Here is a 27,884-nt window from a genome sequence, read left to right as displayed (position 1 = left end):
TTGGGGAAGTTATTTTAAACATTTTTTTCATCTCATCATAAATCATTTCCCAGTACTCTTTAACTTTTTTACACGCCCACCACAAAATATGTTTCAAACACTTTATAATGAGTTGAAGAAAATGTTAAAGATTCATTCTGTGAGAAAACCAAAAACTTTTCTTTTAGGTATAATGGGTGGGGATGTACCTATTAAACAGCGGGGGGGGGGGAGAGATTGTTTATGTATGCTACCACAGCTGCTCAAATGATTTATGCCCAAAGATGGAAGGAAGAAACAGTTCCGACTAAGGAAGATTGGCAACTAAAATTAATGGAATATGCAGAAATGGCAAAACTCACTGGAAGAATAAGAAATCAAGAAGACTTTTAAAAATAGACTGGGGAAAGTTTATTGATTATTTAAGGACATATTGTAAATAAATTAAAACATTAGCAGGATTGATATAAACATGCGCAGTAAAGAATAATTAAGGGGATAAAGGAAAATGTATAAATATATTTGAATTGGATATGCAGCAATAAAAAGATGTGAAATAAATAAACGCTGAAGGGAGAGGAGGAAAGTCAAATTAAATTTGAAATAATTTTGTTCCTTTTGTCTAAAATGTTTGTAAAAATTTAAAATGAAAAAAATGTTTCAAACACACTTCAGCTCTCTTTAATCATAATTCTGTGGTTCCTGTGTGGGGTGCATATCCCAGAGGCCATAGGATCCATCAGATCCTCTCAGAGAGAGATGGGTCTGCCCTCTGAAACAGAGATCCAGTGTAAGATGCCTGCTATGTGAAGCTATAGAAAGGTCCACCACCAGTTCCCCTCTACTGTTGGAGGTCTGACTTTGGACAGGGTGGAGAGAACAAAGAGGATGCGTTCTAGAGCCATGCCTAGAGAAAGATTCATAGTTCTCCCTGGAATGGGGAGCATAGCAGGCTGGAGATACTGTAGTTTACACCCTTTCAGTGAAACTGGCTCTCAAAAAATTAAAAACCTAGACTGCAGAGCATCACACACACACAACCTAATTTTTTGCTCTGCTAACATGAGTCCAGTGGCGGATAGGAAAAGGTAGTTTGCCTGCCATTCATTTTCCCTCCTCCTTCCATTTTTTGATTGCTCTGTTCTTAAAAATTTTATCTTTACAGCAGTTCTCAAATGTTGTTGTTCTTTCATTCAAGTCCTTCCTTGTAAAGTTACTCCAGCTTCTGCCCCATTCCTGAGGCAGAAGCACTTCTAAACGGATTACAAGAAACATTATACAGCATATAACGTTGTATTGTTACACTTATTATTATTTTTCTTTATCATTACATCTTGGAAGTCTAAGAGCTAGAAATACAAGAGGGGGGCGGGAAATACTTACTGGTACGAGGAGAGTATAATGGATACAGAATCCAGGTTCAGAAGGAAAATATTCATCAGAAACGAATCGTATTCTGATCTGGTTTCCTTTGGAAATCTGTTTTCCTGGAACAGTAGTGGAGCCGCACCACCGTCCTAAAATAGTGCCATCACTGGGCTCTTGAACTTCTACAAAGTCATATCTACAATGAAAAAATATACACTGTTTACTCAGTGATTTACTTTCTATAGAATCTTTATACAACAGAATTACATAAGAAGAAATACATAAGCTAACAATAAAACACACTACTCCACTTTCCTGGGAAAGTTGGATCTTATCTCACCAGAGTCATACAGAAGAAAAGAAGAGTTTGGATTTGATATCCTGCTTTATCACTACCCGAAGGAGTCTCAAAGTGGCTAACATTCTCCTTTCCCTTCCTCCCCCACAACAAACACTCTGTGAGGTGAGTGGAGCTGAGAGACTTCAGAGAAGTGTGACTGGTCCAAGGTCACCCAGCAGCTGCATGTGGAGGAGCGGAGACGCGAACCTGGTTCCCCAGATTACGAGTCTACTGCTCTTAACCACTACACCACACTGGCTTTAATCACCATACAGGCTTTAATCACCTCCATGCTTTATTACTGTGTGGTCCTAGCTACTGTGGGGTCCACTACTGAAAAGTGCCCATAAACTTGGAACTTGTACACATTTCTGCTGCCAAGTCGTTGGCTAGAGCTGCTTGGTTGGGTTAGAGCACATCAGCCCATTTGTTGTTGTTGTTGTTGTTGTTCTACATTAGCTACCTGCTTGTTTCAGGTTTCCATTAAAGGGCCTTAGATGGCTTGGGGCACCTTGTTGCGTCACCTCATGCCCTGCTTTCAACACTAGAAATATTGCTACATGTGCATCCTCCAGATGTGCAATGCTGTCCACAGGATTTGTGCTCAACTGCTACACAGTTTTAGTACCAGATGAAATGCTGACACTTTTGGGTGACTCTGTTAAACTGAATTTGCTTCTGTCTTTAGTTTAGCCTTGTTTTTGTTATGGCTAGCATTATGGATATTTACCCTGTTATTTATTCTGGCTTTTTTGTTTTGTTTTTGCTTATGTTTGTAGTTTATCTTTTCCTCTGCTGATTGTAGCTTAGATTCTTTTAATTGATTTGTTCTTGGTTGTTTTAATATTTGTATTTTGTAAACTGCCTTGAGTTATTTTTAAAAACTTAGTAAGCAAAGCTGTAATTTTGTTTTTAAACAACTCTGAATAAATCAAATGCAACTAAACTGAGGATTCCATTTTTGTGTTTTCTGTCTTCCAAAGAGAAGGAAAAGACTTGCAGAACAATATTAGATAAGACAAAGGAATTCTGCCACAGCATGTGGGGATGGTCGAGTAGATGCTTTGCATACTCAAAGTCCAAGGCTCAATTTACACAACTCCACCTGGAAAAGGATCTCAGGTAGTAGGACTGGAAATACCTCCACCTGAATTAGAGTAGTTGACTACATAGACAATAGTCTGACTTGGTATAAAGCAGTTTCCTGTGTTCCTAGTTCCATTGCAATTAACGTGAAATGAAGCGCAATAGCAATCAGCAGTTATTAGTTGTGCCTCACACCCTGCAATTTCAAGAGACTTGCCCTTCTCACCCTTTGCATTTTGCAAAGGATGCAATGTGGAAAAGGCACAAGAGCTGCGTCCCAGAGTTCTAGGAAGCAGAAATACTTAGTAAATCTTTTAAACTCCATTTTTTAAATAGTATTATTTTTGATTTAATAAACGACACCAGTGTTTTCAAAATAGTGGTAGTTCTGAGGGCTACAGAAGGTGGGGTACAATGACTTGAAAACACACCTTTGTTCCCTATATACATAGGACACAGTAGCTTTGGTCCTCACGTTTATTCCACCAATGGAATAGGGTTCACATTTGTGCCTTCTACATATGCCAAAAATCTACTCCTGAATATTGGAACGTCCTTGGGAATCATTTTAGCTATGAAGAGGGGGTACAGCTGGTGGAAATCACCCCTACCCTTTACATGAACAAAGGAGAACTCTGAATCCTAGCAAGTTAATGTAATATTTCTTCAAAGATTACAGATGTCTGGCAAAAGTTTTCTTTTGAAAATTGCAAGAAAATGAATGTATTGATTTGAAAATAGTGATTAACTAAAATATTGTAAATATAGATTAATGTTATGCATGACAAATGTGCCTCTCATTATACTATTAACACTATTAATTTCAACAATACAGATTACAGGACATAAAACATGAATAACTCAAATAAGAAAAGATAGCAAAGTATATTGTCAAGCAAAAAGAAAGTTGAGAACTGTTAAATATGCAAAACTGGCTCACGAGCTAGTCTTTGCCTGACTTACAACACTACTGGCAAAAATAGTTTTTGATTATCCATGTAAATTATTGTTCTTTATTCATTGCAAATCTGCTTTTCAAAGTAGCATGTAGAGATCAAACACACATTGAATCAATAAAAGTCCAGGGAAATGGAAAAGTGATATGACAGAACACCTGACACACGAAGTGAAATGAACTATCACTGACAAGAGAACCCCACATGTCCCCAGGTGATCATTTCAGAGACTTTGTAATCCCTGTAATATACCCACTGGTATTGTATTGCACAGTCCAAATCAGCATTTAAAGGATTTACTAAACCTGCTTTATTGGCTAATCAAATGTGAGTTTCTCACAGCAACATGATACAGTACATGTATAACTAAGTGGCTTATAATGACTACTTCTCAGACTTATTCTTGGGAACTTACAAAGGATTTATTTTTCTTTCATATTTTACAAACAAGTCTGTTTTTTTAAATTATAAGCACAGTGTTTTTTGTCATTAAGCACATTTATGCTTCTGGTTTTGCCTTAATAAAGCTCTAAAAAAGATACTAGGTCTACCCTGTCAAAAGTGCCTCCCAGAGTGTCCATCAGTTAAGAACAATGAAACAAAAGCATGCTAAGCAGCTGCTTTTGAACTCTTGATAGTTTTTCATCCTGGGGGTACACTACCATGAACTGCAGAATTTTGCAGGGGGAGGGATCATGTTTTTAATGGCCTGGTAAATTTGTAAATTTTGGGTTCCTTCAGTTTCTCATTTTCCCAAACTTAAGTTCAGTTCTCAATATTTCATCATGAGTTTGTGTGTGTGTGTATTCCTCATGAAAGTAGTTCATCAGTATTTTAGTGCATTTCCCCCTAATTTACACATTTTAATATTTTAAATGCAACTGTTTTCTAATAAGTGCATGCTATTTTTGCCAATTATATGCACTTTAATGCATACTTTACCCTAACATATACCTTATAGTACATGTTACTTGGCAGGAGAACTACACTGCAAAATTCAGAGAAGTACAAATGGCTGTGTTTTGATTCTCATTGTTTTGGAAAGTGTGAATCAGGTAGATTTGTATTTAAATGCAAACCAAATCAGGTCTCTAACTCATTCCTACAGATGACCAAGCCATACAGCTGAATATTTCTATTTTAAACTCTGTGGTACATAAATTAAAGTGACTGTTGTGCTCTCTGTAACTAACAGTGAGAATGAAAATAAAATTAAAAGAAAAAAAACTTTTACTTGTGGTAGCTGGCACCTCCAAAAATTAGGATACTACAAGTATCCATTGCACCCTTCCATCAGCTCCACCCATTCAAGCCTGATTGGTCCTCAAGACTCAACTGGAGGAGCAGACAAGGAATAATTCCTAGAAAACCCACATTGCACAACCTTACTAAAACTCTGGTCCATATGTATGTCCTTAGTAACAACTGAAGGGCAAAAATCTCACAGTAAGGTTTTCAAGATTTTTGCTCTTCAATGTGGTTAGTGTGCTGCACACACTGAATGATATGATGTAAGACATGAACTGTCTATTTCACAAGAAAATGCATTTACAGTATTAAGTGGCACTTTGCCCATTCGCTAAATGTATTTTGACAGCCTGCCAACTGAATCAGATGTCCACCACAACTCTCCTCGTACTGCACATGCTGACTGAAATCTAAGCTGCTGTGAAAGATCATGAATCAGGTGAAATTGCAAAGGTGCTCAGGTGTTTACAGAAACCCTGTGATGCTGGTTAAAGCACAGCATAGAAGCTAGATATGACTGGTCAGAACAACAGACGTAGTCAAAAAATACATAGTAATCAAGAGACAGAGACTTGTCAATCAGCAGTAAGTGGTAAATTCTTTATTGCATTATCCTGTAGCTTATTTTATATAATGAAAATGTATAGTGAATGCAGGGTTGAGTGCATCAATCAATATATGTCATTGTCTAGTACATATTTCGAAAAGTTGTTTCTTTGTACGTTCACTATGCATTTAGACACAACACATTGTAGCCAAATTTTGAATGAATTTTCCTGAGTTCAAAAAGCAGGTTTTGTCTACGTTTGGATTTAATTTGATATCATTTTGAATCAAGATGGTGGACCGAACCTTTCAAAACTGCACTGATTTTTTTGGTTTCTTAGAATTCCCAAACAATGTTAGGTATGAGGTTGCTAATATGCTATAGAATAATTTCAAGTTCATCACTTTATTTCCCCTTCTGCTAAGAGAGACAATATAAGGAGAGCTTCTTATATTGTATTTGTTGCTGCTGCCAAGGAATAGGTTTGCTTGACTGATCACCTGAGAAGAAACTATTTCTCCATAGCATGGAAATTATCAAAAATGCCTCAATGTCTCTCAAGAACCTTCCTCTGTCTCATAAAACTTAAATCAAATGATGAACCATTAAAAGTACTTTTCTAAGATATAAACTTTCCTCCAACCTTGAATTTTATTTATTTCATTTTTTAAAACATGGTTTTCATTTGTTAAATCTGTTGGGACAGACTGCTTACCTTGGCTTGCAGTTCAATATGCATTGTGTAACATTAACCTTCTATGAACTTAAAAAGAAGCTAATGGATATAAAACACAGGAACTCACATATAATAGAATTGTTTACATCCAAAGCTATGTTCAGATAGAACAGAAACTATATTTAGGTTCATCCCAGTTTAATAATTTGAAAACTCTGCCTCAAAGCACAGAGTTGGTGTAATAAAAGGCCATATAACTACTTCATCTAGGTTGCTGCTCCTGGCACACTTCACTAGGACTTCAATGGAATTTACTTCTGAGTAGACATATTTAGCTAAAAAGACATTATGGTCCAACCTATACTTTGTGTAGGACTGTACTATCAGAACTGCCTTGTATATAGTAATATAGAAAGGCAGCATGAAAATTAAAAGTGAAATGAAATGAAATACAGAGCCAATCATTTAGCAGTTGTTGTTGGCATCTCTCTGTATCAAGAAATAATGGAGTGCACCTCTGGGGTTGAAGTCAAACTGCTGCATTAGCAGCACCAAAGTAACTTCCCTGAAATGCAAGACTGGGCAGAGTGTAGGGAGGTCCTGGGCTGCCCAGATGACAAGGCCTCGCTGATGTGGTCCAAACAGAGCATTACCTCTGGCACCAACTTGGCTACAATAGTTGCCAAAAGGATGCATAGAAGGCACCACAGTTGCTTTGTTCCTCCCCAGTACTTTTAGTTCAGTGCAATGTAGCAACCAAACCAAGGTTTAGCTTAGCACATTGTTTGATCCAGGATTGCAGTTAAGCATTCACTTCCTTAACCATAAGCTGTAACCAAGCACAAAACATTAGCTACAACTTATGGTTAGTGAGGAACAAGCTTAACAACAAACCCATCACCCTTGACTAAGCTAGTTACAGTTGGTGGGAGTTGAGTTCAACCATAGATGGAGGGCCACGGGTTCCCCACTATTAAATTAAATGACACATGTCAGGTGGGTCTTCTTGCTAGTGACATCAATTATGGAAGTTAGAATCAGTTAGCTTCCTAACTCTACTATACACCAGTGATGTTTTAAAGGTAAGATATCCCAATTTACTATTAAAAATCAAATATTCAGATCGTTTAAAAACACCCTGCTTCATTATCTACAATCTCTGAGGACTTCATATCAGATTCATACTAATAAAATTTACCTTAATTAAATTCACTTTCACATAGTTCAAGTCTGGGTAATTTGCCTTAATATCTAATTTACTCAGTTCACGTAATTTGTTTCCTCTGTCTTTGTATAAATGAAATTAAAATGAAACCCAAACTAATTTAGCAGAAACTATTATGTTAGTCATTCATGCAAATAATCTGCCCTTCAGAATGTGATTCATTATCAACCAATCATAAGTATGTAAATACATTATGTAACACCAAATATGAACTCAAAATTCCACTTCATTTTGTCATCTCAAATTGAAATGTTTCAGCACATTCTCTATTCATATTAAAAGAGCTTGGTTTGCACCATTTCAATCTGCTAACTTACCAGTGAGTCTTTCACGGTCTAACAACTGTTACATTATTGCACTCCCCCTCTCCTCTGTATCCACATGTTTTCTCAGAATTAAGTCCTACTGATTTCAAAGCAATTTACTTCCCAGTAAATATACTTAAAATTGTAGCCTTAAGCAACTGTTTGACATTTCAGCTTTTTTAAAAAAAAAAATATGTGCAGTGTTAGTGTATTATTTGTTATTTCTGTCTAGTTGCCAAGTAGAGAATTGCCCTCAATACCAATGACACCATCATGATATCCCGCCCCGCCCCCCCATTTTTAAAGCAGCCTTCCATTTAGCCAGTCACCTGAGGCAAATAATTCCTTTTGGATGAGCATCCTTGGCAGACCCAGGAATGAAAGTGCACTGCAATAAACAGGAACAAGGAAGTAGGCAGTTATAAGGTAAATGTGATTTAGGGTTTGGGAAGCTTTTAGTTATGTCCTGCATTACTGCATTAAAAGGAAGATTAAATCTTAACAAGCCATGAGAGAGACCAACACCAGTACAAACAAGGAATGAAAGTGGGAAACTGAATGCTTGAGAGGATCAGGATTAAGTAAAATTAACAAACATGGATGATTTACGCGAAGGCGAAGGGTAGGGAATCTGTGGCCCTCAAGGTATTGGATTCAAACTCCCATCATCCTCAGTCAACACTGCCTGGTTAGGAATTATGAGAGCAGCAGTCCAACAATATATGGAGGGCCACAGTTTCTTCATCCCCACCTATTTAAAGTTGAGGGATATTCATAAATACAATACAGTGGAACCTCTGGTTACGTACTTAATTTGTTCTGGAGGTTCGTTCTTAACCTGAAACTGTTCTTAACCTGAAGCACCACTTTAGCTAATGGGGCCTCCCGCTGCCACCGCTGCACAATTTCTGTTCTCATCCTGAAGCAAAGTTCTTAACCCGAGGTACTATTTCTGGGGTAGCGGAGTCTGTAACCTGAAGCGTCTGTAACCTGAAGCGTCTGTAACCCGAGGTACCACTGTACCAGATAGTGAGGATGGAATCGGATCCAAATGACAAATTCCTTCACTCTATTACACCAAAGGCAAAAAGGTACTATCCATGAAAGCTTGGGGCAATAATGTCACCCTTATTCTGGGTTGCTAGTGTACAACACCTCTGTCTCTCATCTGGATTAAAGTTCAGCTTCTTTGCCCTCATCAGCTCCAAAACTGCCCAGACACCCATTCAGAAGAGAAGAAGAGTTTGGATGTGATATCCCGCTTTATCACTACCCAAAGGAGTCTCAAAGTGGCTAACATTCTCCTTTCCCTTCCTCCCCCACAACAAACACTCTGTGAGGTGAGTGGGGCTGAGAGACTTCAGAGAAGTGTGACCGGCCCAAGGTCACCCAGCAGCTGCATGTGGAGGAGCGGACATGCGAACCCGGTTCCCCAGATTATGAGTCTTAACCACTACACCACACTGGCTCTCAGGGAGCAGCCATCTAGAGGTATCCTGCCTCTCTATGGCTGTCTTTAATGGAAAGGAACTGCCACCCAGAAACCACAAATCTTACTTCCTTCAAATCCCTGAACCCCAGAAACTCTTTTGAACAACCACATATACCCAACTCCATTGTAACTAAGCCAAAGTCAGTTTAAAAAGTCACATATTTTTCTTCTGTTTACTGTAGTTTCCTTGTACGTATATGCTTTTAGACTGTATTCCCCTCAGAGCAAGAACACTGCACCATGTAAAACAACATGTACCTTGCAAAGCACCAGGTACATAAACAGCAACATCCAACCACCACCACCACCACCACCATCTTGCTTTTACAGATGCAGAGATAACCTGAAGGACATGTTTTGAGTTTAGACATTCTAAATATTATTTTATTATGTGCATAAATTCATACAGACTCCTCTGTGAAATAAAATAAAAATGATTCGACAGCACCAAACCCTTACTCCATATTGAACAGATTTTCTATTTACACAATATTCTGCCCCCATGGCACGGTGTAGCATAGCAGCCTTAGAAAATATTTTAAAATCAAATAAATCTAGCTACTGTTATTTTCTTAGATTACTTAACCTGAGTTTAAGAGGAAAAATAACACAGAAATCTAATATGCCACTGCATCTTCTTAGCTCCCTATGGTGTACTCTTGCACCCACAAGTACCAAAAATGACCACTAAATAAGCTGGCCTAAACATTCCATATATTAAATCAATATTTAATTAATCGTGCAATGGGGGTTAAGAGCATAAAAGGGCTCTGCTGAATCACACTGACAGTCAAATCCATCATCTTTCTGACAGAGGCCAAGAACTTTCATGTCCAAAGTGAGAATTGTGCCTAGTCTTCTTCAATCTCATGCCTTCCAAATGTTTTGGATTATAATTTATCCCTGCTGTTGGCCATGCTACTTGGGGCTGATGGGAGTTGGGCCCAAAACATCCAGAAAGCACCAGGTTGGGGGGAAGGCTGTTATTGAAATCTGATGTTGAATATATCGTAATATTTGGTGCAAAATTTAACATTCCAGACTGGAACTTTTTTTTATGACTAAACTAGTTCCTGGCTTTATGCCATGCAGACACATATTAAATAAACCTTTAAAAGACATTCATATGAGGAAAATTTCCAGTGCAAACAGGGGCCCTGAAAAGCAAACAACTCCATATTAACTTTTAGTTAAGGATATCTCCATGTTTCATTATGAAAGATCATCATTACTAGCATCCAAATTATTTTAGTCCTGCCCCAGTATAGTCACTATATTAAGAAGACAGCAATGATAGTTCTATGCAACTAGAAAAGCAGTGCTGAATATTGGAAATAAGAGAAGTGTTTGTAAGAAATGAAAAGTAAGGGGGGGACCTGGGAATGGGACAGGAAACAACTGTCTCTAGGACTAGGTGCCTGCTGTTTATGCTAATTAAACAGCAGAACAAACTTACTTCTAGAGGTAAATCTGCTCGTGGTAGGATATTTATACTATAATGAAAATATAGTGCCCAATATGTGCATAAATTGTGCCTAGAGCCCATACATAGGTAAAGGTAAAGGTACCCCTGCCCGTACGGGCCAGTTGTGTCCGACTCTAGGGTTGTGCGCCCATCTCACTTAAGAGGCCGGGGGCCAGTGCTGTCCGGAGACATTTCCAGGTCACGTGGCCAGCGTGACGAAGCTGCTGTGGCGAGCCAGCACCAGCGCAGCACACGGAAACGCCATTTACCTTCCCGCTATAAAGCGGTACCTATTTATCTACTTGCACTTAAGAGTGCTTTCGAACTGCTAGGTGGGCAGGAGCTGGGACCGAATGACGGGAGCTCACCCTGCCGCGGGGATTCGAACTGCCGACCATACGATCGGCAAGTCCTAGGCGCTGAGGTTTTACCCACAGCGCCACCCGCGTCCCTAGAGCCCATACATAGTGTGCTTTTATTATGGCTCTTTCTATGAAACTGCTTGCTTTTAACTCTTTCCTTCACCATTTATGAATTCACCTGAATTCTTGGTTACAGACCTACGTGTTCGGGTTTGCAGTGTACAACTAAAATACATAACCCAGAATAGAGTGTGGGTTTTTGTCCCTTTGCTGCACTCATGCTACTTTTAGTAACCAAGAAGGAAAATGCTCTATCAACATTAATTTTCCCCAGAATCCTCTTGACAGAAACAAGATCTGAGAGTGCACCAGTCATTTCAAAGGGAAAATAACCCTATTAAAAACAAAGTCAGCAAAAGTAACATGAAACAATTTTAGAAGCAATACAGTTTGGATTAGGTTCATTTAGCAAAATATTTTGATACTGAAAACTAGTTTACTTCATTTGAATGGGCTGTTCAACAGAGAACACTCGAGTGATGTGTTTTAAGAAATATAAAACATTATCCAAACCAGATCTGCAGATACAGATCCTGCAGATACTGTAAAAAAAAATAAAACACTAACAGTACAATCCTATTCATGTCTACTCAGAAGTACACTACTTCCAAACCTACACGGTGAAGAGCAGGATACAATTTTAAAAAATAAGAAATAAGGGGGGGGGGGGAAACCCTATTAAGTTCAGAGGGACTTGCTCTCAGGTAAATAAGTACAGAACTGCAGCCTATCACAGTATAACCCTTGCTGACCTAGATGCTAACCTTACATTGGCTGTGAGAACAGTTGTTCAAATAAATAAGGCACAGCTGTGAGCAGCAAGCTTTTAAATATTGACAGTGACGTAAGTGGGTCACTAAAATGTCTCTCTAAAATTAACCTTTCTGAAAATGTAAGTGATCTTTTCTTTAAGTTTCAATTCTGTTTATAGACATTTTTAATTTTGCTTGTTTGTTTATGGATTGGAAAGTTGATTACGTTATGAAGACTGCATTACAAATCAGCACAAAATTGACTGGACTAAAAATTAACTAATGACAAAGGTAGGGGCCTGGATACTTAGGAAATATTTTCTGTCTCCTCCCCAGAACCCCATTAGGGCTCACCATCAAGAATCCCAAGAATCCCAATCTCCAATCTATCAGGGAGTGCCGAACTCACAGCCACCTGAGAGGTGATGGAACTGAGTTCCAGGGAGTTCCAGATGCACAAAAGCCCTGCTCAGGGTTTCCAAACTTGAGTCTCCAGCTGTTTTTGGACTACAACCCCTATCTTCCCTAGCTAGCAGAACCAATGGTCAGGGATGATGGGAAAACAGCTGGAGATCCAAGTTTGGGAAACTGCACGATCTTCCACTTTTTATATGTATGTTACCACTTCAAACTTGGTACACAGCTTGCAAAGTATGAAACCTCTGTGTACAACTTGATTCATAGGACCTACCAAATAAATCTAACCCCGAAACTAAACATCTTCATCCAGAAGATTCTAAAAACATCAAAGGGACTCTTTTGAAATTTGAACACTGATTAGGTAAAGGTAAAAGATAAAGGACCCCTGGATGGTTAAATCCAGTCAAAGGTGACGATCGGGTGCGGCGTTCATGTCGCTTAAGGCTGAGGGAGCCGGCCTTTGCCCACAGACAGCTTTCCAAGTCATGTGGCCAACATGACTAAACCGTTTCTGGCACAACGGAACACCGTGACGGAAGCCAGAGCACATGGAAATGCCGTTTACCTTCCCGCCACAGTGGTACCTATTTATCTGTTTGCACTGGTATGCTTTGGAACTGCTAGGTTAGCAGAATACAATGATTAAACACTAACAACATGGAGGGAGGCTGTCTGAAACTATATCTTTTTAAAAAAAAAACTTTAAAAAGCAGTATATGGAAAGTTGGTTATAAACCCCCTCATCTTTTCCTAGGCATTGAAGGGCCACTTCATTCATGACAATCCCAACATGAGATCCTTTGAAAATCATTTCTCAAAGGCATATGTAATACTCTTACTACACTTTGAGGCTTCATTACAATCAAGCAGTAGTTTATTGTTTAAATATTCCCACACATTAAAATGGACATTCTATGAAGAGTTCATTAAATATAACAAAATATTAGATGAATTAACTCAGTCTAAATATTGGACTGGCACTCACGTAATCCATTCTAATCAGGTATTATACATATGAAGCTACCAAAAACATTGTCCTTTGATTCCTAGGTTGTGCTTTCAAACTAACCCTTTGCTGCAGATACTATACAAATCTAATCTTACTTTTATCTGCATATGACTAGGAGAATCATACAAGGGGGTGGGGGAGAACCACCACTTCGAAGCAGACACATGGTATTCTCCAAATCCCAGGATAGTTGGTCCCTAAATCTAATAAAATGTCTTGGTAGCTGCTGGTATAAAACATCAATCAAGACAGCATATGCTGTAAGGGGCTAATAAATGTTATAACCCTACATGGAGCACTGCCACATGAAAGCAGTTTTTGGCAGACTTCATATGGAGAATATAATACATGAAACAGCCCTTTTTCCATTTTAAAAATCCAGATAAAAATCAAAATTAAAGAATTAGAGCTGAATGGGTCTAGGAGACAATCAAACAGAGACCCATGAGAAATACATTGAGAAATACCTTCCTAACTTTTTGGGAATCTTCAAAGAAGTGAATTCCATAATCTCCTTGAGCATCTTATTCTATTACTAAACTACTATTGTAATCAGGACACATTCTTTAATCCTTAATATATGTCTACATCCTGCACTCTAAATATCATTGCTTTATTTTCTTTTATCCATGGATAAAGGCACTCACTCTCTGGAATCCTTTTCAGTAACTGAAAGCTGGCAGTATGTTAACACTTAATCTTTTCTTCAGGCAAAGAATATTCGCCTTCATCACTCTTGGCTATGAGCATCTTCTATTATGACTTTTATACATTTTATCAGATGTGTCATTAGCTCTTCACCTACACACCTGGGACATACAGCAGTTGCCACAGATGAGATGTAGACAACGGAGCCCATAGTTGAAAAGGCTACCACAGCATATGGGTTTGATAGTTTTACTGGCATTATTTATTCACAGCAATGGAGAGTTGTATGTCTGGTAGGGATGTACAATTTCGATCAAGAAACCTGAATTTCCCAATCCAGAGGATTGGCTTTAGAAAAACAGAAGCACTTGGGATTCAACTAAACATGTGTATACACACACACACACACACACACACACACACACACACACACATTATGATATGCAATATATTGCCAGGTCAAAAATCATGAAACCAATATTACGATATGTACTTCAAACCAGTTTTGGATGATATATCAATATATCACCCAGCCCTAGTGCTTGCACCAGTGGAATGATTATAATAGTGCTGTGCTGAATATTCCTCCCTAGAAAAGCCAATCATGGATCTACTCCTTCAAAATACAGGAAACAAAAAAGTGTGCTAAGGGAGAAATCAGAGATTGCAGAAGCCTAACTTAACTTTCTCAAGTAGTGATTTGAGGAACTGAGGCAAATAATGATGACGAGAGACAAATTATAAAAAATAACAAATCACTGGGTCCAGATAGCACCCAAGAGTTCTTAAAGATAGTCGTCAAATTTGAACTTTCTGTACTTCTAAGGGCTGCTCCACATGAGCTGTTTATTCTGCTTTCACCCTGATTTTCTTGCACAAAGCTAACATAGGGGTTCAACTCACTATGGTTTTTACTGAACATTTCTCCTGATAATTTTTTTTTTATTTTTTTTTTGTACAGGGCAGTAGTATGACAATGAGAATTCATCCTGATTTGCTTGTGGTGCGTTTACATGTTTTCTGGTTATTCATCTGTTTCAATGCATTTCACTTTCACTTTCTAAACTGCCCAAAGTCTCCTCCTCCTTTTTTTAAATGGGTTTGTTGTGCTATGGTAACAGTGCTTGCATCCACTTTAATTGTTTAAATCTAAAGTTTCCGTATGTGCATGAATATTGACAGTCTGGAGATACACCCCCCCTCCAAAAAAAAATTGTCCCTAAAATCAGTCTCCATATCTCAGGACTGGAAAGTAGCTATTGCAACACCATTTTTTTAATTTAAAAAACTGATCTAAGGGTGAGCCAGGAAATCCCAAGTTGGTTGGCTTAACATCTGTTCAGGGAAAATAATAGAATTCTGAAGCACGTAGAATAACCGGTCTTGCTGCAGCACAGCGAGGATGCCTCCTGCAAGGGTACGTCCTATCTTACTGACCTATTAAAATTATTTGAGAGTATAAACAAGCATATATAGAGAGATTATCCAGTTGATATTGCATACTTAAGGGACATGGGTGGCGCTGTGGCCTAAACCACTGTGCCTAGGGATTGCCGATCAGAAGGTCGGCAGCTCGAATCCCCGCGACAGGGTGAGCTCCTGTTGCTCGGTCCCTGCGCCTGCCAACCTAGCAGTTCAAAAGCACATCAAGTGCAAGTAGATAAATGGGTACCACTCCAGCGGGAAGGTAAATGGCATTTCCGTGCACTGCTTTGGTTTCGCCAGAAGCGGCTTAGTCATGCTGGCCACATGACCTGGAAAAACTGTCTGCGGACAAACATTGGCTCCCTTGGCCAATTAAGCGAGATGAGCGCTGCAACCCCAGAGTCATTTGCGACTGAACTTAACTGTCAGGGATCCTTTACCTTTACCTTTACTGAAGACTTTCTAAAAGCTTGATGACGTAGCTCACCAAAGGCTTTTCCTTTACAGCCATTTTTCTTCTTTTAAGTAACAGAGAGGAAGTGCAAATATGACTTCATTGTTCAGTAACGATGAATGCCTCCTAACAAATTGTTAAGAGGGGTTTTTTTTGGGGGGGGGGGAGTAGGCTATATGCCTTGGCCTCTTCTAATTCCTGAATTCCCACAGATTTGATTCCTGCAATAGCCAGACTAGCTTTCTGGTAAGGTAATGGCCTAAGTATGGGTTGTTAAGTGGGTCTGTGCCACAGTGGGCCCACCTCCCTCAACCACCTGGTACTTAGAAAGCCAAAGCCAGAGCTGAGTTGTGTGAGCTAGAAGGTCAGCTGGCAGGCAGCAGGCTGTGCAGCTGGGAGACAGAACCATGCCTGATTCCTGTTGGAAGGCTGTGGCTATGGGAGAAGCAAGACCCACTTGTGGTGTTAATGCTGTGAATCCCTCCACTGTAGGCTTAGGTTGTAAATATGTGTAAATAAACTATATATCATAAAGATACCACAGTCTCCACTGCATCTGATTCCAAATGAAACACGTACCCTATGTAAGTGCCTGGAACCCCTGGTGTCTCGCACCGCTCAGAGGTTGAGATGGCTTATACTTAGCAAAACACCAAGTAGACTCCAGCTACCTCATCCTTCCTTATTCCTGCTTGTGGTGCAACCGTAAGAGAGATAACTTAAGAGGGACTCCAGAAAGCTGTGTCTCACAAGCATGTAAAAGATGCCACACCCTGGAAAATAGGTGGGAAATAATAGATAGGGGTTACTAACTTTGCTCAATCAACAAGAAGAGAGAACTCTGGCTTTCCAATTTAAGATCTTGTTAAGATTCTCAGATATACACTGATGTATTCAGCATGAAAGGCTTAGCTCATATGTTTTTTATAATCCTTTGCTACAGTGAGCCCTCAGATATCCCAATGTTTAGTCTATTTATTATGTTTATCATAACTCACAACTCCATAGTACTCATTCAATGAACTCCATAGCTAAGCAAATAACTTTCCACTGTGTAAGTACATACTTCAAAGGAAAGTAACGTAGTTGCTATTGTTTCTGTCTGAAATATTTGTGTCACTATTCAAGGATGAGAAGCAGCTCCAGAAGCACTCTTGATCATTTTATAAACCAATTATTAAAATGAATTGGTAATAAGGTGACGTAATTTCTAAAATGACCATTTCATGACTGCCAGAAACAGGAATAAATGGCTCTCTCTTTCCCAACGACAGGTTATTCAGAATGCTCAATGCAAATATTTTTCCTGCAGCTCTTTTCCATCATCTGAATTTTCTACATTAGTGCTTTCTAATTTCCTTTATGCTGCAATTTCTCATTTTTTTAAAGTCAAGACTCTCTACACATCTTAGACCCCATTATTATACAGCTCTGGTAGTTGCAATGGCATCCTCTGCTGGGCAAACAGGCAAAACCATCAGACAACATGCACTGCTATTGCAATGGCCAGTGCAGTAGTGCTGAATGCAACATGGCACAAGCAAAATAAGCATAAGGCACAGAGCATTTGAGCCACTGGTCTACTCCAATACTACTCTTAGCTGCTAGCCATTCACTTGACCTCCTGACATTGAACTTATTCCTTGTGCTCAGTGATTTTTTTTCAGCGGGTACTCAAGGGTATGCAGTACTGGCACCTCTTTTTGTTGTTAAAAAGTGTGGTACGTACTGTAACAACTTCATGGTGAATACCGGCACCTATTTTTAAAGTGGAAAAAAGCACTGCTTGTACTATTGTTAAACAAGCTAAACTCTCTCTCTCTCTCTCTCTCTTTTTACTGGTAGAAAAACCTTTATAAGCCAGTCCACCTGCATCATTTTCTATCAGCCTTCTTCTCCTATATATTGATTCGGTTACCCAATGATTCTAACATATTTCTTTCGCTGAGGTTATCTTTTCCAGGTATCACTTGTTTTCAGTGGAACACACAAATCAATAATCAATTCCAAAATATATCATGTTTTTCTTAGTCAATTATCCAAATATCTTGTACTTTTAATTGCATTCAGTCTCATTTTCCTCACATGGAGAGTTACGGAAAAAGAAAACTGAAGACAGTGAATACTGTGATGAATGAGTTTCAGGCATGCTCCTGGAACTAGAAGGGGAAAATTCAAGCCTACAAAAAGAATGTGATGATTACAGTGACTACAATATGACTGATTTTATATTGTGCTTCTATAAAGTGACCAACGTAATCTATGGGAGAGGTTTATCAGCATTTTAAATTTTAAAAAGGGAAAAAAACTTAATAAAATGGAATCTTCCATACTGTACAGACATCAAAGATATTATTGTGGATACTGATGTCATTCACTGGACCAATCTTCCAACTTTGGTTTTATTACATGTCTTTACAAAAATTGGCTAAGGACCACAAAACACTCTTTGAAGTAGCATCAAAGAGGGGAATTTTCCTAGACTCAAAGTCTGAAATAATTTCCTTGACTCTCATGTGCTCTGTGTCTTACTGAATGTGGTTCAGTGGAAAGAAAGAAGTGCTGTGCACCTGCTTCAAGCCCATCTTGTCTCATGGTGACAAGTGATCAAGAACCTATATAATTTTTATATTAACCAAGAACTTTCACTCACAGTTGATAGGAATATATTTTCACTAAATTCCAAGAAGCATATGGGAATGCTGCTTTGGGCAGCCAACAGGGACCCCCAGGTTGAAATGTCCACTCAAACGAGAGGCTCACTGTGTGATCTTGGGCTCGTCAACAGCTCAGAGTTTAATTAGGATTGTTGTGAAGATAAAGAGCACTTTGAACTCATTAGAGTAAATGTGGACTATAAATGTAAATAAAATGAATAAACCACTTCTGATCTATCAAGGGCATCTATATTTGTCATTTTTTCAGTTTTTCTATTCCTTTTCTGGCCTACCCTATTATGAGAACACACTTTTGCAATTTGATTGGGAAAGGAAGCATTAATGACCACTTTTTCCACCCTAGCTGATGAATGATGCAGAAATGAAGTGGAGCAAGAAGACCATTTTGCAGAATTTTCACTTGATATTCTGCACCATCTGTGTATGTGTGGCCACCACATTATGTCCCATCAACTCACAAGCAATGCAATCGAGGTCTGTGGCATAGCAGTGAATGCAAAATGGCAGTTAGACTGCTAACCCAGTTGCTATTACTGTCACTTGCAGCAGAAGCACAACAGAAAAAGAAGACACTTAAATAAAAAAGAAAGAACACTTCTAAGGAAGGAAGGAAGAAAAAACAGTGGGCCCCATTCAGCGGCGTAGCGTGGGTTGTCAGCACCCGGGGCAAGGCAAGTAATTTGCGCCCCCTAACCCAGGGCAAGGGAAGTAATTTGCGCCCCCTAACCCGGGGCAAGGAAAGTAATTTGCGCCCCACGCCGTGGCGCCCTCCCCCTACCAAGCCTCTATATTCTGCGCTTGTCAGGCTTGGCTGCTGGCCCTCCGTGGCCTGGCAACGGACTCAAGAGACCGGCCGTGGCGGCGCTGGAGGGCTGGTCTGGGGCCCGAGAGAAGCCTCGGAGAGTTCTCACTGGGTTGACCTCGCAGCCTGGGCTACCCTGCGGGGCTGTTGTGAAAGGCGAAGGCGAGCGGCAGCGTGGCTCGCAGCGGAGCAAAGGGCACGACCACGGCGCCGGGACGTGCCCTTTGCTTGTGCCCCTTTGCTGGGGAGGCTGAGAAGGGCGCCCTTTGCTGCGCTCCCCCGGGAGGTCCCCCGGAAGCAGAGCCCGCTGCCTGCACTGGCAAGGAGGATGAGCCCAGCTGGCAGGCCGGCCAGAGAGGAGCCTCGCGGGCAGCGAGTGGCTGGCTCCTTGCGGGCGGCGGCGGCGGCAGCGCAACTCCCTCCCGCCGCGAGAGGCGGGCAGCAGCCAGGCCTCGGACCTGCAGCCAGGAGCGCTGCCTCTTCCCGCGCCCCGAGGGCTCCCCGCGCCCAGCAACCCGGGGAAAGCGCCGCACTTCCACCACTGGCCCTGCTTCCACCACTGGCCCCTGAACTCCAAGGCTGAGGCTCATGGCGCGCACCCCGGCTTGCAGCTCCTCCGCCGCCCTTCCAATGGGGCAGCGGCGCGCAGGGAAGAGCAGGCGCGCTCTCTGTCCCCAGCCGAAGCCGGGGGGGGGCTTCTGGTAGCCCCAGGGTGGGAGGCGGAGGGTGGTCGCTGGCTGCAGCCGCCTCCCCTCGCCTCTGTTCTCCTCTCAAATCAGACACAGACGGCTGCTGACAATGAGGAGAAGGGGCGGGGGCGGAGAAGTGCGGCGTGGGCAGCGGGAGGCGGCTGGGGGGGGCTCGCAAGAGAAGCGCGCCCCGCGGGACTGAACCAGGTGCCTCTCCTCGGCTCCCGCAAAGCGACGTGCCCGTCTTGTGCTCTCCGCAAAAGGCGCCAGATCAAAGCGGCAAACGGTACAGATCCACGCCACGCCCCCTGCGGAACAGTCGTGCCCTCCACATCACAGGCAGCTCAGAGTTAAACTCTGCGCCCGAGGCTCTTCGGCAACTCTGGAGGTGGCGAGCGCCCCCCCCCATGTTGCGCCCGGTGCGGCCGGCCCCCCTTGCACCCCCCACGCTACGCCACTGGCCCCATTCACAAGAAACTGTTGAATTACACCCCTCTCCCCCAAAATTAAGTGAAATGGTCCTCCCAATTTTTCTGTGCAGTATTAGGGTGGAGATTTTGTGCACAGGTGTCCTTTGAGATGAATTCATGATATGTACTACCAATGTCCCATGTTAAATGGATTTTGAATTATGCCAGATCTATATAAGTGCAGCCCATAACTCCAGGTGCAAACTGTCAAATTATTCATAAGGTGCTTACCCTATGAAACAGATGCCTTCTCTCACAAGGGGCCTCAGTACCCTCTGTTTTTATACTTATGCACATTGTAAATATGAGCAGTGACTGACTTTCGGGGTAGAGAATTAAAGGTGTAATCAGATTACTATTATTTTTAAGCTTTCCCCCCATTACATTAGGCATGCAGAGTCTTAGATTGCAGTGCACTTGTACAGCGTATTTCAGTCCTAACCACTGGTTTACTAATTTAAACCTAAGACAGTGTGTGTGAAAGAAAGAAAACACTAACCCATATTTATCTGCATCCTTTTCTGTTTAAATGATTCAGGTACAATATGCACAAATCCATTAAAGGTGGTGCATGATTTAGTAACCTTGATATAAATGGAATTGATATGTATATAATTCTTTTTGAATTGCACCCAGTTGCAAGTCTCTTTCATATATAAGCTGTGGATATTTCATCAAAGGGCATTTAGCAATTTATAGATTTACTTATAAGCAGGTGTGTAAACAATACAGGAGTACCCATTTTCTCGCATCAGGGATAATCTGAAAATATGGATGATGTGAATTCATTGTGTCTGTAGCACACAGTCATTTGAATTATATATCAGTCACTCTTCCAGTTATCTAAATTTTTAACTATTCAGAGGTTTTATGTACCTACTGTGTAATGTGATGCACTACAGAACTTTTTCAAAGGTGTTAATCATTTCCTCAGCAATAATTTAATTTTAATGGTACACAGCTATCTGAAATAACACTGATGAGTAATCTCATTAAACCAGTAGGTCTGCTGAATAATCAGGTTATTCCCCAAAGTACATAACAACATATTTAACTCTTTGACTTCACATGTTCTGCAAGAAAGGATAATTGTATACGTAAGCAATTTTAACCCCACTGTGAAGGTTATATCAATGCTCTGTAGAATCGAAAGTTACCCACAAATGCCAACAGATATTATTGTGTTGGTTTTTTTTAAAAAAAAAATATGGCCCTGGGTTTATATACATAAAGGTTTGTAGACGCTATGCAGGGTGTAGAGGTCTAATTAAAAATTTGAAATGGCAGACCATTGTTGAGGGCAAAGTTTGTAGTACGCCATCCATCACCACTTCTAATAGGCTTATATGAACTCAGCAATAGTAACTTACTTGCATATGTCATCTTCTGGGTCCTCAAGCCCAAACCTTTCATCAAAAGTGAGCTGTATCAACACATTCTCCTCAACTGCTACTAATCGCCACACCAGTACTGTGTTACGGGGATAAGTATATGGGAACTTTGGGCTATGAATACTTCCATTAGCAGACACTGTAATAATCTTCTCATGTTGTGGTTCTTGTACTCCTATAACAAAAAGAAATACACAAAAAATAGAAGCATCAATGATTTGTAAAATGAAGAATACACTGAACAAGATGATCCAGAAAACTCCTTTAGATGCACTTAATGGGATTTTGAATTTTTCTTTTCACTTGTAGACACCAAACCATATCAATTTCCCACTTTCAAAATAGGTTTAAGATGCTGCTTGAGAATTAAGTTCAAATTTCTCCTGGATGCTCAGAACAAGTCCCACTGTTTTTAGAATTAAAGATGGCATTACCACGTATAAAATAGACAGAAATAGAAAACTTCTCCCTTTGTTTCTTAAAAGATGGGGATATATTACCGAAAACAAAAATGCAAATACTAATATTTACATGGTAAAGAAACTATAATATTCAGATAACAGTGCTGATCATCAAATAAATTATGTTTTCTGTCTCTACTCAGTTAATTTAGTAGTACGAAGAAATTCTAAGCAATTTGGGTTATTTGGGTTATTTGAGAGAACATTTGTTTCCATGTCAACCTGCTGTTCTGTTCCATGGAGATGCCCACCACTACAGATGGGTGATGGCCAAAGCAGCAAGGAGGTCAACAGTCCTAAGGATCCAGGCAGTCAGGGTGGTGAGGAAAAACAAGATCAGCACTTTGGAGAGAGACCAAGGTAAGGGTTTCAGGACCACGGTTAGTGATCTTGCAGCTGAGACAGAACATGCAAGTTGCCTCAGTGGTGTCTCAGTGGTATCCTTTCTTATCACAGCTCTACATGGGACAGATTAGGGAATAGATCAATCTCCAGCTGCCTTAATTGTTGGACTTTGCACCTGAGGATTCCTGGTCTGTGACCATGATACTGCAGCTATTTTAATTTCCTATGTATGACCTACACAGCAAGACACAATAATGTTAGGGTTCCTTAGGATATGAAATCAGGATCAGATGACATAGCTTCTTCCTGGCCAACAAGATATATCAGAATGGGATTGTTACATCTGAGCTGATCCAGTGATATTTGGTGTCAGGAATAGTAATTATTTGTTTCAGTGGTTATTGGTATCAGGAATAGTCAATTTAAGAATTCTTAACTCTGGCATTTAGTTATGACATTGTCAACCTCCAATCTCTAACCACAGCACTCTCTCAAAAAGGGTTATCGTACTCTCACTTGACAAGACCAGAATGCAAAGTTTTACTTACCTTTCATTATTTTATTTTTTTAGTTAACATGAAGCATAAAATTACACTGAGAGAAATAAAAAGCAACATCTCTACTGATTCATATATCTGCCTCAGCTGACATAACATGTCAGCATATTTATGTTACTTGGTTACAGATAATCTATAACAAAAAGGCAGTCATTCCTAGGTCAGAAATCCAAGGAGCTACTTTACCTCTTGGTCAGAAAAATGCAGCATCAAATTCATCTTTTGCCAGCTCAATGATTGAACAGTCTTACAATAGCTTTGATGGCATACTTATGGCTGTGAATTAGCCCCAGGCCACAACTTGATCCAGGATGATAGAATAATAGGTCAGGCTTGTCATCACTGGTAATACACATCTGGGTGTTTTGAAACCATCTGGGATTATCAGAAATAATTGTGAGGAGTGTAGCCTGACCATTAGAACTTGTATGGCATTGAACACATTTACAGAGGATTATATGCAACTTAAGTATAAGTATGGGTGTTCATCAGTATGCGGGATGATACCCAGCTCTACCTCTCTTTTAAATCAGAACCAGTGAAGGCGGTGAAGGTCCTGTGTGAGTGTCTGGAAGCGGTTGGAGGATGGATGGCGGCTAACAGATTGAGGTTGAATCCTGACAAGACAGAAGTACTGTTTTGGGGGGACAGGAGGCGGGCAGGTGTGGAGGATTCCCTGGTCCTGAATGGGGTAACTGTGCCCCTGAAGGACCAGGTGCACAGCCTGGGAGTCATTTTGGACTCACAGCTGTCCATGGAGGCACAGGTCAAATCTGTGTCCAGGGCAGCTGTTTACCACCTCCATCTGGTACGTAGGCTGAGACCCTATCAGCCTGCGGACTGTCTCGCCAGAGTGGTGCATGCTCTGGTTATCTCCCACTTGGACTACTGCAATGCACTCTACATGGGGTTACCTTTGAAGGTGACTCAGAAACTACAACTAATCCAGAATGCGGCAGCTAGACTGGTGACTGGGGGCGGCCGCCGAGACCATATAACACCGGTCTTGAAAGACCTACATTGGCTCCCAGTATGTTTCCGAGCACAATTAAAAGTGTTGGTGCTGACCTTTAAAGCCCTAAACGGCCCTCAGTCCAGTATATCTGAAGGAGCGTCTCCTCCCCCATCGTTCTGCCCGGACACTGAGGTCCAGCTCCGAGGGCCTTCTGGCAGTTCCCTCACTGCGATAGGCCAAGTTACAGGGAACCAGGCAGAGGGCCTTCTCGGTAGTGGCGCCTGCCCTGTGGAACACCCTTCCATCAGATGTCAAAGCGATAAACATCTACCTGAAATTCAGAAGACATCTGAAGGCAGCCCTGTTCAGGGAAGTTTTTAATATGTGACATTTTAGTATATCTTTCATCTTTGTTGGAAGCCACCCAGAGTGGCTGGGGAAACCCAGCCAGATGGGCAGGGTACAAATAATAAATTATTATTATTATTATATTATTAGTATTAAAACCTTAAAGTGAAACTCAGGAAAACTAATAAAGCTAAACTTATTTCTGTATTAAGTACTAATTTAGTATTAATTTTTCCAGAAATGAAACATTAATTGAGAAAAGGCATATATGGTTTTTTGACCCCTGCACAAACTACCTGCAATATTTATTGGAACACATCATATGAAAATTGTCTGGTGCAAATTAAGAATGCTGCTGAGTTTTGTAATTCCTTGGCTCAGAATACAGACTTGGTAACTAATGCAATGAAAAGATACTAAGCCTCCAAGTGGACTCCAATACAAGAATTATTTCCCCCACCTTGTAGCTGCTTTGAAGCAACTCCTGTAATAATGTGTGCACGGAAAGAGGAAAAACTCCTCTGCGTACGCCATGTACCCTGGAAAAGCTACACTTCCTAGACCTTCTGGTGCCAGGAATGTTTTCTTACAGGATTCTAGGTGCCAGGAAGAAGGAAAGAGGGAGACATGCACACATGAACACCACCCTCCTGTACGAACAACCATCACCAGTTAAAGATAATATAGGGGCTCATCAACTATAAAACCAATTTACAAGTCTCAATGAAAATGAGAACTTCTTCCTAAGCATTCTCTGCTTTTAGTTGTAATTACTCCTGTCAATCTCAACTGATCCTGGGGCAGTTCACCTGTCACTATTGCATATATATCCTTGGTTAACCTAAGTAGTATCAAGGTCCTGTTCATACAGGCATGCCATCAAATAGTGATGAATTTACATCCACATGTGAAGGAGCCTTTAGAAAGAAATCTCAGTGAGCAGCAATTCATTGTGTTGAGTAAGCCAACACAAGGTTTCCCTTTAAGATACTCTGGTATAATTACAACTAGGGCAAAATGTGGGGGCCACAGAGGTTATGGGAGTTACAGACAAAACACATACAAGTTCCATTTTAACAGAATTTCACTGGTTGCCATTTTTCTGTGCCCACTGAAGATGCTTACATTGATGCTTAGAGCTCTGGTACCAACCTCCCCCATGCCTTAAAGTCTGTGGAGAAGCCCAACTAAGGGTCCTTGAGTAGGATGAAAAGTACAGGTGCCCTATTTAGTGGTGCTTCTAGTTCTATGGAATGTTCTCCCTACTGTGGTGTACCTAGCCACATCATTGTTTTGTTTTGTTTTGGCACCAGGTGAAGATTCATGTCTTCCAGCAGACTGCTGGAAGAAGGAAACTGTGACTGAGTAATTTATGGATAGTTTGATGCTGCTGCTTTTATTATGAGCTGTACTAAAATGTTTTTGTTTTGTTTTTTAAGTTCTTGTGTTCTGCCCTTTGCTGTTTATTATGTTGTAATCCAACTTTGTGGTCTTTTGGTGAAGGGGGCATATAAGTTCTTAATAAATAAATAGAAATTAAATAAATAAATAACAGATCATATTTGCATGTGTGATCCAACCTCAGTTTCACTGAAGTAGTGTGGATATATGAAAAAGAAAATAAACCACTAAGGCCCCTGTGGAAATAAATTACTTCAGGATTGTAGCGCAAGGCTGGTATTAAGTGTGTTGTTCAGCATGTCATCATCAATTCCATTAGGAACAAGTCTGAGACACAGGTAAACACAAATCCATCAAGAGTTTTCCAGAATGCTCATATAATCTGTTATTCTATTGCAATTGGAGCCAGTATTTAATGTGGAAATATTAGCTTAAATATCTTCTGAAGAAATGTTTGACAAATTTGACAGGTACAAAGCAAATGAGGTACCTGAATTAAGAATCTCCTCCTTGTACTCTGTTTTTGCTTCATAGGCAATATTATTTTAGTTGTTTAGCTTAAGGCCATCTGTGTGCATGCTGAGAAAACCGATTCTTTAGGTAGAAAACACTTCTCAACCTGAAAGCAGCACAAAAAATTAGGGTTGCCATATGTCTTCTTTTTCCAGGACACGTCCTCTTTTTCATGGGTATGTAAAATGAGAGTCATCATAGTGATCCATTGTTAAAAGTAGAACAGCAAATGTGCCCTCTTTTTTGCTCTTCAAAATATGACAACCCTGTAAAAATGATCCTTAGAGTTCTAGCAGATATCTTAGTGACCTATTTTAATGTAATTAAGGTATCTGGTTTCGGCATTTCAACACTTGTCCTGTACGTGTATATACTGGTAAACAAGCAGACAAACACAACACACTTGTGAGCACCAAGTATGCTTGGGGAAGGGCCTTAGAGCAGTGGTGGCACATCTGATTTGCATGCAGAAGGTCACAAGTCCAATCACCAGCAGCTCCAGGTCTGAAACCCTAGAGAGTCACTAGCAGTCAGTGTGGACAATACAGAGCTAGCTATACAAATAATATTACTCAGTTTGAGATACACTGAAGATTAATGATGCAATCTTATGCATACTTCTCTGACAATAAGCCCCGCTGAAAACAGTGGGCCTTACTTTAAACGAGCATGCATAAAATTATACTGGTAAGAAAGGAATGAAATATTTGAAAGGCAGATATATTATGCCAATATAAATCCTGAGATGGAGGGGGGAAATGCAGTGGTGCCGTTTCTACTGGTTACTAGACTGAAAGAAAACCTACTTTCCATTCAAATAGCAGCTTTTCTTTTCAGAACAAGTGACAACGGAACTTTTGTAGGTATAGCATATATCACTGAAACCACTTTGGAATTTCTTTAAAGCACTATTACACATTGGCTTCATAACCAAGCAAAAAAAACTGAAATCATGTCAGGTAACAGAATTAGATAAGCCTTGCTATCGTAAACAAAAGCTGAAAACCTTAACTGGGCAAGTATAGTCATGTCAATCTCCAAGTAGGTCTCTTCCCCCTTAGGCACCATTTATTTCAGAAAGAACAGGCCTCATATTTGGAAAGACAAACAGCCATTGTCATCCTATATAATCATTATAATCCTCATTATAATTCTATGAGGATTATGGTGACAACTCCTGAAAGTATATCAACCTTGGTATGAAGCTAAGGTTGAATTTGTGAGAATAAAAGATGGAAAAGATACTTCACAGTATGAAAGTGGATATATTAATGAATATGCATTTTAAAGTATTTTAGAGCATTTCTGAACTGGAATTTTTTTAAAAATGGCAAAACACAGGCTAATATTTATGTTTTGTGGTATAAAAGTGACAATTTGGATTTTTACATCGTACAATAACTCCTACAAGGCATGGTCAGGAATTACAAGAATGTTCCTTATCTTATCTTAATTCA

General features: G+C 40.2%; 1 protein-coding gene and 1 long non-coding RNA gene across 3 annotated transcripts in view; one reads left to right on the top strand and one right to left on the bottom strand.

Moving 5' to 3' along the window:
* PDGFC (platelet derived growth factor C) overlaps window positions 1-27,884 on the bottom strand; it is a 103,839-nt gene that overhangs the window by 26,171 nt on the left and 49,784 nt on the right. Inside the window, exons 2-3 of the mRNA XM_081875465.1 lie at window positions 21,827-22,022; window positions 1,363-1,543 (exon numbers count right to left, since the gene is read on the bottom strand). Coding sequence (XP_081731591.1) covers window positions 1,363-1,543; window positions 21,827-22,022 — 377 coding nt within the window. The remainder of the gene's footprint in view (window positions 1-1,362; window positions 1,544-21,826; window positions 22,023-27,884) is intronic.
* LOC309349496 lies at window positions 7,096-26,015 on the top strand. 2 transcript variants are annotated; one of them, XR_014159971.1, is made up of 3 exons: window positions 7,096-7,282; window positions 22,452-22,668; window positions 25,827-26,015. It is a non-coding gene; the product is annotated as an uncharacterized lncRNA (long non-coding RNA). The 2 variants fall into 2 exon arrangements; XR_014159972.1 differs by lacking the exon at window positions 25,827-26,015 and adding an exon at window positions 24,752-25,819.

This window comes from Podarcis erhardii, assembly GCF_964252035.2.
Source record: "Podarcis erhardii genome assembly, chromosome: 9".
NCBI classification, from domain to species: Eukaryota; Metazoa; Chordata; class Lepidosauria; order Squamata; family Lacertidae; genus Podarcis; species Podarcis erhardii.
Note: the sequence above shows the minus strand (reverse complement) of the source record. Positions and strands in the feature narration are given on the sequence as shown.